The following is a 9,816-nucleotide window of genomic DNA, read 5'->3' on the forward strand; positions in this document are numbered from 1 at the left end:
TCCCACCGGTGCACCAGCCCCCTGCTGTTCATAAGTGTCTGGAGTTTGATGCGGTCCAAGCTCTATGCTGAACCTGTGATCCCGCTGAGCCTCGGGAGGTGCCTGCCAGCTGGAGCCCAGGAAGTCAAATTGCTTTGCCACATGCATGGATTCTATGGGAATGGGAGCAGCCCCCTGGCCCGGCAGTGTCGCTACCAGTTCTACGCTGTCGGCAACTCCTCGGGTTGCCCCTGGGAAAGCGTTGGCAATTGCACGCCCAGTGCCACCAGGGTGTCACTCAAGTTGTGTTATGAAACTTAGCCCACCCCAGACTCCGTCCCATTCTTCTGGAAGCCGTTGTGGTCTCGAACAGGACGTACACCCTCAAACACACCCAGTGACAGCCTCCTGGGTGGCTGGGTAGCCCTGATTTCCTCTGCTGTTTGGGGAACCACCAGGCCCCTACGTGTAACTCAGACACCTCTGTTACCTGGAGTTGAACTGCGGCTGTCTCTGATCGCGCCAGCAGGCAAGAATATCACACGGTTCCTTCGCTGAACTGGACTTTAGCTGGACTTGACCTGACTCAGCAAGGTCCCCCAGACTGGGTAATTCCGTGAATGGTCACACATGGTGACAAGCGCAGGCCAACAACTTGGTTTAAATTCTAGGGGCACATTGCCGTTTTGGAGGGATTTCATGAGCCCGGATTGTACAGAGTGGAATTGGACCAACAACAAGAAACAGTTTTAAATTTCAACCCTCTGATCACAAACCTTGCTCCCCTTGAAAGTGCTGATTGACCCGGTCCACTCAGACTTGTGTGTGTGTGTGTGTGTGTGTGTGTGTTTTCGTTTTCGTGTTTTCATCTGGGGAACCGAGGCCCCGCAGGGTAGCTCCATTGGGTGGGGACTTGCAGCAGGGAGAAGTAGAGCTCCGAATGAGAACACAAGTGACACAAGCAGCACATTGACAGAAGAACAGAACCTCCCTCCTCCCCCGAGAAGAGTATCCCTAATAAATGAGCGTGCCCCAAAGTAACAGGCAAATCTGGTAACAGAGGGGCTGCGGGTCGGGAGTGGGGGCACCGGCAAAGCTGGGGAAAGAATGAGAGGTCGAGGAAGAGGGGGGCTAGTTAGTAAAATGCCCCTCCCCCAAGCCCTTGGCTCCTGGCCCAAAACCGCTTCCTCTTTCACCAGCTTATCAGAACCGGCCACCGTCAGTGACTTGGAAACACCCTCCACCCCCACTCTAACTATTAGCGCCCCAATCCCCTCTTAGAGCCAGGAGAGAACCCAGGAGTCCTGGTCCCCAGCTCCGCCCCGCTCTAACCACTAGTCCCCACTGCCCCGCTCTGCTCAGTCATTTCCCCACCCTCTTTCCCACCAGCACCTCCCCATGCAGCGATCTGGGACCCACTGAAAGGAGCAAACCGTGGAGCCCCCGAGTCCAGGTGCTGGCCGCCCCCCGGAGCCGCGGAGCAGGAGGATGTGGGTGCCAGGAGCCAGCCAGATGCCTCCTTCCACCAAGCTCTGCATTGAAATCATCCTCGCACTGCTCTGCCAGGGTAAGAGAACAACAGCAGAGACAGCTGGGCTGGCAGGAATCCCCCGAGCTGGGGATAGAACCCAGGAGTCCTGGCTCTGAGCCCCCCAACCCACTCGACCCCACTTCCCTCCCAGAGCGGGGATAGAACCCAGGAGTCCTGGGTCCCAGATGCCTCCTGCTCTAAGAGTTGATACTGGTCAAAAAATTATGGTTTGGGGAAATAAAGGGGCTCTAGCAGATTGCGGGCAGGGGCGGGGGTGGAGCCCAGCACTGGGCTAGCAGGGGGCTGCGGGTCAGGAGTGAGGGGCACCGGCAGAGCTGTTGGGAGAATGTGATTTCAAAGCAGCATTTTCCCCAGGAATTGAAATGGGGGGGGGTCGTTTGAAGTCACAGGGGATGAGGGGTGAGCCCGTGAGGGCGAGGGGAGGCTCTATGGCACCATGGTAACAGCTGAGAAATATGTCACAACCATTTTATTAGCTCTAATTCATGCTGTAAAACCGTCACCCACATTAGAGCTGGCTACTCAAGCCTTCTATGAAGCACGACAGCTCCAGCCTTCTTGGCTTCTTGCTGTAAATTTGGACTTGTCGAATGCCGTCAGTTCCCCTTTGGTGGCTTCTCTTGTGCCCGGTTCTGCCAGGCCTTCACGGCAGGCTCCTTCCTTCCTGCTCCTGACCAGGCAGAAGGCGACTCCTCCCAGAACACGGCGTTCTGTTCGGTGAGGAAAGAGATGCTCGACCCAAGCTGTTGTGACTGGGAGCAGCAGGAGATGAATTCCTACTTCTGCCAGCCCAGGGAACAGCACAAAGTTCAGGTCGCGCCACGAGTGATGATGAAGAAGAAGCTGAAGTCAAATCTTCATTCATTCGTCGTATGACATTCCACTCTGGGTACAAATCCTCTCTTCTGTCCTGATCACATGGCAGCCCCATTGCTGGGAGTGCCTCACACCACTAAATTGTCGGTGTTTTACGAGAAGGCATCTGTAAGAGCTATACAGAGGTTGATAGAATCCAGAAGTTGCTGTTGTAGATTTGTAAGAGACAACTCTGTAGTACTTTTTCAGCTGGCTTGACAGACACTTCTTGTCCTCTTCACTTAAGGAGTCAATATAAATGCCTTCATTAGTCAACTTCCGGACTGAAGTCTTTGCTTCTTGCAGTGGATAGGTCTCTGATTGATCCAAGTGTAGCTTCTATTGCTGGACAAAAATCTACGACTGTTGAAGCAGATGTTTGAATGGCGTTGTCTGATAACCCAAGTGATTTCATCAGTAGAGTTACAAGAGAGAGAACAGCCATTGTCTTCTCTGAACGTTGTAGCAAAAGTAATCCACCAGCCTCACTCCTTAGATTCGTCCCACTCGGTAGAGACTTGCCAAAGCCAGTAATAACGGTTGCAGTCATTTTAAGACCACAGCCAAGGATCGCTCATTGAAAGCCGGCAGGTTTTCCCAGGTTGGACTAATTTGAACTTCAGTCCTGGAGTATCTTCTTATGTTCTCCAAGACGTTCAGGCTTTTCAGACTCTTGCTGAGAAAAAGAGTATAATGAAGACCTTGAATTTTTAAATGTCTTTTCAAGATTCTGCAGCTCGTACTAGTTCTAGTTGAATAGATGACAGCATTGTAGGGCTGGAAGGGACCTCGAGAGGTCATCTAGTCCAGTCCCCTGCACTCTTGGCAGGACTAAGTATTATCTAGACCTTCCCTGACAGGTGTTTGTCCAACCTGCTCTTAAAAATCCCCCATGATAGAGATTCCACAACCTCCCTAGGCAATTTATTCCAGTACTTAACCACCCTGGCAGTTAGGAAGTTTTTCCAAATGTCCAACCTAAACCTCCCTTGCTGCAATTTAAGCCCATTGCTTCTTGTCGTATCCTCAGAGGTTAACGAGAACAATTTACCTCTCTCCTCCTTGTAACAACCTTTTATGTACTTGAGAACTGTTCTCATGTCCCCTCTCAGGCTTCTCTTCTCCAGACAAAACACACTCAATTTTTTCTGGACTTTCTCCAATTTGTCCACATTCTTCGTTGGCACCTAGAACTGGACACAATACTCCAGTTGAGGCCTAATCAGCGCGGAAGAATTACTTTGTGTGTCTTGCTTACAACACTGCTGCTAATACAGCCCAGACTGATGTTTGCTTTTTTGCAGAAGTGTTACAGTTGACGTATATTTAGTGTGTGATCCACTAGGTCGCCCAGATCCCTTTCCGCAGGACTCCTTCCTAGGAAGGCATTTCCCATTTTTATGTGTGCAACTGATTGTTCCTTTCTAAATGGAGCACTTTGCATTTGTCCTTATTGAATGTCGTTCTATTTACTTCAGACCATTTCTCCAGTTTGTCCAGATCATTTTGAATTTTAATCCTAGCCTCCAAAGCACTTGCAACCCCTCCCAGCTGGGTATCGCCTGCAAACTTTATAAGTGTACTCTCTATGCCAGGGGTGGGCAAACTACGGCCTGCGGAACACATCCGGCCCGCGGGACCATCCTGCCCGGCCCCCAAGCTCCTGGCCTGGGAGGCTCTCCCCGGTCCCTCCCCCGCTGTCCCCCCTCCCCCGCAGCCTCAGCTCGCTCGCTCCGCCACCGGCGCAAGGCTCTGGGTGGTGGGGCTGGGAGCTCCTGGAGCAGCGCAGCTGCAGATCCCGGCCTGACCCGGTCTCTGTGCTGTGTGGTGGCGGCGGCGGTGGCGGCAGCGTGGCCCGGCCCCAGCTGGGCGGCGTGGCTGTAGCGCCGCCAGCCACCGGTGATCCAGGCAGTGCGGTCAGGGGGCAGGGAGCAGGTGGGGGGTTGGATAGAGGGCAGGGGAGTTCGGGGTAGTGGTCGGGGGCGGGGGTGTGGATGGTGGTTGGGGGGGAAACAGGGGGTTGAATGGGGGCAGGGTTCCTGGGGGGGGCAGTCAGGAAGGAGAGGGGGTTGGATGGGGCAGCAGGGGGCAGTCAGGGGCAGGGGTTCCAGGGGCAGTCAGGGGACAGGGAGCGGGGGTGTGTGGATGGGGCAGGGGTCCCAGAGGGGCCGTCAGGGAATGGGTGGTTGGATGGGGGAGGAGTCCCGGGGGCGGGGGCAGATAGGAGGTCGGGGCCGGGCCACGACCCCCTCCCCTAACCTGCCCTCCATACAATTTACAAAACCCGATGCGGCCCTCAGGCCAAAAAGTTTGCCCGCCCCTGCTCTATTCCATGATCAATATAATTGATGAAGATATTGAACAGAACCGGACCCAGAACTGATCCCTGCGGAACCCCACTCGTGATGTCCTTCCAGCATGACTGTGAACCACTGATAACTACTCTCTGGGAATGGTTTCCAACCAGTTATGCACCTACGTAGGTTGTATTTCCCTAGTTTGTTTATGAGACGGTCATGCGAGACAGTATCAAAAGCCATATTAAAGTCAAGATATACCATATCTACCACTTCCCTCCTATCCACAAGGCTTGTCACCCTGTCAAAGAAAGCTATCAGGCTGGTGTGACAAGATTTGTACTTGACAAATCCATGATGGCTGTTTCATATTTCCCTATTGTCTTCTAGGTGTTTGCAAATTGATTGCTTAATAATTTGCTCCATTATCTGTCCGGATCCTGAAGTTAAAACGGCCTCTGCAGTGTGTATAGGAGAGATTAGGGTTACACTTTTCTCTGAGCAAAGCTTGTACTCCACTATGTCTTCCAGAGAAGTTTGCAGTGGTTTAGGGAATTAAAGGGGCTCTGGCAGAGTTGTGGGGTGGGGGAACCCAGGGCTGGTCTGGCAGGGAGCTGCGGGTCGGGAGTGAGGGGCACCAGCAGAGCTGTGGGGACAATGAGATGTCCAGGAAGAGGGGGGCTGGTTAGTATAATGCCCCTCCCCCAAAACCTTGACTCCGGCCCGAACCTGCTTCCTCTTTCACCAATTAATAAAGGCAAATATTGACCCAGCTGAGAAATCGAGTCTCCTTATCAGAGCTGGCCACCATCAGTGACTTGGAAACACCCCCACCCCCACTCTAACCACTAGACCCCACTCCCCTCTTAGAGCCAGGAGAGAACCCAGGAGTCCTGGCGCCCATCCACCGCTCTAACCACTAGACCCCACTCTCTACTCCCTTGTTGGTGTCTTTTTATTCTCTCTCCCCAGGTAAGGACTGAGGGGCACCGGCAGAGCTCTGTGTGGGGGTGGGGGTGGATCAGGGGGCTGCAGGTCGGGACTGAGGGGCACCGGCAGAGCTCTGTGTGGGGGCGGGGGGTGGATCGGGGGGGCTGCGGGTCAGGACTGAGGGGCACTGGCAGAGCTGGTCTGTTTCCCTGCAGGTCGGCTCTGCCAGGCGCCCGTCTATCGGATCCAGGTCCCGTCCAACGTCACGGCCCAGCAGGGTCTCTGCGTCCTGCTCCCTTGTAATTTCACAGCCAACTTCAACTCCTCCGGGGTCGCCTACAAATACTGGTTCCTCAGGGACGACGACAGGGACACCAGCCTGGCTGTGGCCACCACAGATCCTGACAAGGCCCTGCGGGAGCCTGGGGGCCGGATCCGCCTGGTGGGGGATGCCCCAGACGACTGCTCCCTGCGCATCAGCGACGTGAGAGCCGGAGACAGGGACCGCTACTACTTCCGCTTTGTGAAGGGAGACTTCAAATACAGCTACGTGGTGACCCAGCCGCTGGTGGACGTGACAGGTGAGGCTGGGGGGCCCTGGAGAGCTCAGCAGTATTAACTCTGCTTATACCCAGTGGCAGGGAGTCCCGTGGGTTAGCTCCACTAATAACCAGTGGGGGGAGTTCTGGAGATTAACAACATCCAGTGGCAGGGAGTCCCACTGGTTAAGCCCACTAATACCCAGGGGCAGGGAGTTCCGGGGATTAACCCCAGTAATTCCTCACTGAGTTGAATTTTAATGGTGTCGCCTGCTTAGAGCTGAAGGAGAAGCCGGTGCTGGAGGTCCCCGAGGTGCTGCTCTCTGGACAGCTGGTGAATGTGACCTGCCAGGCTCCATGGACCTGCTCTGGGACCCCTCCCCAAATCACCTGGACAGGGGGGTTCAACTACACAGCCAGGAACGTCTCGGTCACCCTGGCGAACGGCAGCGTCTCCTACAGCTCTGAGCTCAGCTTCACGCCAGCCCCGGGGGATGACGGCAAAGAGCTCGTCTGCACCGTCACGTACCCCGCCGTGGTTGGGGTCTGCACCCGCAGAGCTGTCCGGCTCCACATCCGCTGTGAGTGACCTCATCCAGCTCTGGCGGGGGAGTGGGGTCTAGTGGTTAAAGGGAGCCGGAGGTTGGCAGCCCGGACTCCTGCGTTCTATCCCTGGTTCTGGGAGGGCCGTGGGGTCTAGTGGCAGGGGGGAGGGCTGAGAGCCAGGACTCCTGGGTTCTATCCCTGGCTCTGGGAGGGGCGTGGGCTGAGAGCCAGGACTCCTGGGGTCTATAGGAGGGCACTGGGATCCCAGGAGGGAAATCCCACCACACATCCCATGTCCCGTTGCAGACCCACCGGAGCTGCTGCCATGGGGGAACTGCACGGTGCGGGGCCACGGGCCCGGGGGAGCGGCCACGTGTCACTGCGCGGCCGAGGGGAACCCCCTGCCCCGCCTCAAGTGGCGCTTGCCCAACCGCACCCTCCCCGGGGACTTCGAGGGCCCTGAGCTGTGGGCCGGCCCTCGGCCGCTCTCCCGCTCAGGGGACCGTCCCCCTACGCCGTACCCATCAGTTCATTACAAGCCCTGTAGGGCCCATTGCTGCCCAGCCGATCCCACCTCTCACACCAGCTGTTGGTTTGCAGCGGACTTCTCCCTGACACTCGTGGTGCCCTTGGCGGTTGCTGGGAGCCTCGTGCTGATTGGTGCCGGGGCTGCAGTGGCCTGGAAAGTCGTGAAGGGAAGGTGAGACTCGGGCGGGACGGGAGAAGGATCTCGTGGCAACTGTAGCCTGGAATGGGGGGAAAAATGGATCCCCCAAGATCAACTATCACTTCTTGGAAGCGTGAAATTCCACCTGCTGCCCCTCAATTTCGACCCACAGCCCCCTGGTGTGCCATCCCTGGGCTCGCCCCCCCATCTCTGCCGGTGCCCCTCACTCCCGACCCACAGCCCCCTTGTAGCCCAGTCCTGGGCTCCCCCCACATGCAGCTCTGCTGCTCTGGGATGGCGGTCGGGGCGGGGGGGAGATATTGGGATAGATGGACCCCTGGGTCTGATCAAGGGAGGTGGTAGGACACTAGGCTAGATGGGCCTAGAGGCCGGATATTGATGATGGTTTCACCACAGGCAGGGCAGCAGGGGCCCCGCCAGGGCCGGACGATGCCAAGGGACTGGAGACGGGCAGGTCTGTCACTCCTCCGAGCAGCAAGCGTCTACGGTGCCCTCCTACAGACAGGTGGGTTCCCGGCCCTTCAGCGGCTTATCCCAGACCCTGCACCCGCCAACCCCCTCCCTGCCCCATCCCCCACCCTGCTGGGATCCCTCCCTGAACTCCACAAGGGCTCTGGGACCCCCTCCCCCACTCCCAGAATCCCCCTCTGCTGGGATTTTCCCCCTCCAGCATCCCCCGCTGGTGTCCTCTCCCATCCTTTCCCCTGGGCATGGCAGCCACTCTTCCCCGCTAACCCGGTCTCTCCCCGCACAGAACACAACCAGGGAAGGGGGAGCCCTTGAGAAGAAAGGGAGAGGAGGAGGAGGAGGAAGATGCTACAGGGAGAGAGGCGACGGGGAACAATTCACAGAGGAAAACATCTACGCCAATATCTAAGCCCAGAGAGGGGGACAGGGTCATTGCAGGGAGTGAGCTAAATAGAGACTGGTGTTAGTGATGGGATAGCCAGTCTGCCTTGTGGCTAAGGTGCTAGCCTGGGACACCGGACGCCTGGGTCCTATTCTCAGCTCTGCTACGGAATGCCTGTGTGACCCTGGGCAAGTCCCCGCCCCCCGTGCCTCAGTTTCTCAGCTGTAACATAGGGAGTATATCACTGCATTTGGCTACTTACACTGTGAGCTTGTTGGAGATGGTCTCTCGCTGTGTGTGGGCAGCGCCTGGCACAACGGGGCCCTGATCTCAGCTGGGGCAGGGACTGTCCTTGGCGGTGTCTGGGCTGCGCTCCTCTCCCCCCATCTCAGCCTGGGGCCACTCTGCTAATGCACCTGAGAGGCAGCTACTGCTCCAGACAGAGTTATGCCGAGCAGGTCGGCCTGTATTAACCCTTTCACTGCTGCAGCTAAATAAAAGCCATTCCCAGCTCCTCCCCGGGCTGAAGAGTTTTATGTTGCCTCGGTTTCCCTCAGGGGTTCCCCTCGCTCTTCGAGCTGCTCAGCTGTGGCTGGACACTCACCACCAGGCCCGAGGGGTAACAAAGCACTGGGAAGAGGGTCATGAGAAACAATGCCTGGTGCTGTGATGCAGCCACCTCTGGGGTGGGACAGCTGGGGAACAACCGCAGAGCAATGCCATGTGGCCTGCCCGGCTCTGAGATGCAGCCACCTCTGAAGTATCATGGTTAGAAGGGGAGTGGGGGGGAAGCCAGAACTCCTGGGTTCTGTCCCTGGTTCTGGGAGGGGAGTGGGGGCTAGTGGGTTAGAGCAGGGGGGGGGCTGGGAGCCAGGACTCCTGGGTTCTCTCCCTGGTTCTGGGAGGGGAGTGGGGTATAGTGGGTTAGAGCCGGGGGGTGGGAGCTGGGAACCAGGACTCCTGGGTCCAATTCAGTAACTACGACGACAGGCTCATGACTTTAAAAAGCACATTTAATGTCCAATAACAAAAAGACACCGAAGCAAATGGAGCAATAAATAAAGCAGGTCCGGGGCAGGGTGGGGCAGAGGTGAGAGGCAGCAGTGCCGGGGGCAGCGGGGGGAGCCGGGCTGGGCGTGGCTGGAGGTGACGGCGCCCCCGAGCGCTGCTGTGGTCCGGCCGCGGCCAGCCGGCTGGCTCAGGTGCGGCAGCAGAAGCCGCAGCCCTGGTTGCGGCAGCAGTTGCAGCAGTAGGTGCAGATGGGGAAGTGGCTGTTGTGGCGCTTGGATCTCCGGAGCAGAGCCTGCGGGGGGAGAACAGGGTCAGGACTCCTGGGTTCAATCTCCGGCGGGGGGGGGGGGCGGTCTAGGGATTAGCGCAGGGGGGCTGGGAGCCAGGACTCTTGGGTTTCTAGCCCCAGGCCTGCCACAAGGCAAGTGCATTGGCTCATTAATAGCCCTAGTGTCTGGCATTTAGTTAGCCCAGAACCGTCCTGGAGGGCTGTAGGCTCAGGGACTGCGCGCCTGGTACTGTAGCCTTCGGGCCCAGTCCTGACTGCCAAGGGAGAGCCCCCACCCTGC

The 9,816-nt window shown here is 57.3% G+C and overlaps 2 protein-coding genes across 2 annotated transcripts in view; one reads left to right on the forward strand and one right to left on the reverse strand.

The window, feature by feature from the left end:
- Positions 1–1,467: 1,467 nt before the first annotated feature.
- LOC112124135 (sialic acid-binding Ig-like lectin 12) lies at positions 1,468–6,974 on the forward strand. Its single transcript, XM_026660931.1, has 3 exons — positions 1,468–1,546; positions 5,829–6,217; positions 6,433–6,974. The coding sequence occupies exons 1-3, from the start codon at positions 1,468–1,470 to the stop codon at positions 6,739–6,741; spliced, it is 777 nt and encodes a 258-aa protein (XP_026516716.1). The 3' UTR covers positions 6,742–6,974.
- A 2,257-nt stretch (positions 6,975–9,231) lies between these two features.
- The window catches only part of HAMP (hepcidin antimicrobial peptide), a 1,784-nt gene continuing 1,199 nt past the window's right edge, over positions 9,232–9,816 (reverse strand). Inside the window, exon 3 of the mRNA XM_026660933.2 lies at positions 9,232–9,539. Within this exon, the coding sequence (XP_026516718.1) occupies positions 9,435–9,539 (105 nt within the window). The 3' untranslated portion in view covers positions 9,232–9,434. The remainder of the gene's footprint in view (positions 9,540–9,816) is intronic.

The sequence above is a fragment of the Terrapene carolina genome, unplaced genomic scaffold (genome assembly GCF_002925995.2).
Source record: "Terrapene carolina triunguis isolate 2854851 unplaced genomic scaffold, T_m_triunguis-2.0 Scaffold865, whole genome shotgun sequence".
In the NCBI taxonomy this organism is placed as follows: domain Eukaryota; kingdom Metazoa; phylum Chordata; order Testudines; family Emydidae; genus Terrapene; species Terrapene triunguis.

What these genes read in the sequence shown, in the direction of transcription:
- LOC112124135 (XM_026660931.1), top strand. Translation starts at nt 1,468, where the DNA reads ATGTGGGTGCCAGGAGCCAGCCAGATGCCTCCTTCCACCAAGCTCTGC. An exon ending in CCTCGCACTGCTCTGCCAGG is followed by an intron (nt 1,547 to 5,828) that starts GTAAGAGAACAA and finishes GTTTCCCTGCAG; the next exon opens with GTCGGCTCTGCCAGGCGCCC. An exon ending in AGGCTGGGGGGCCCTGGAGA is followed by an intron (nt 6,218 to 6,432) that starts GCTCAGCAGTAT and finishes GCCTGCTTAGAG; the next exon opens with CTGAAGGAGAAGCCGGTGCT.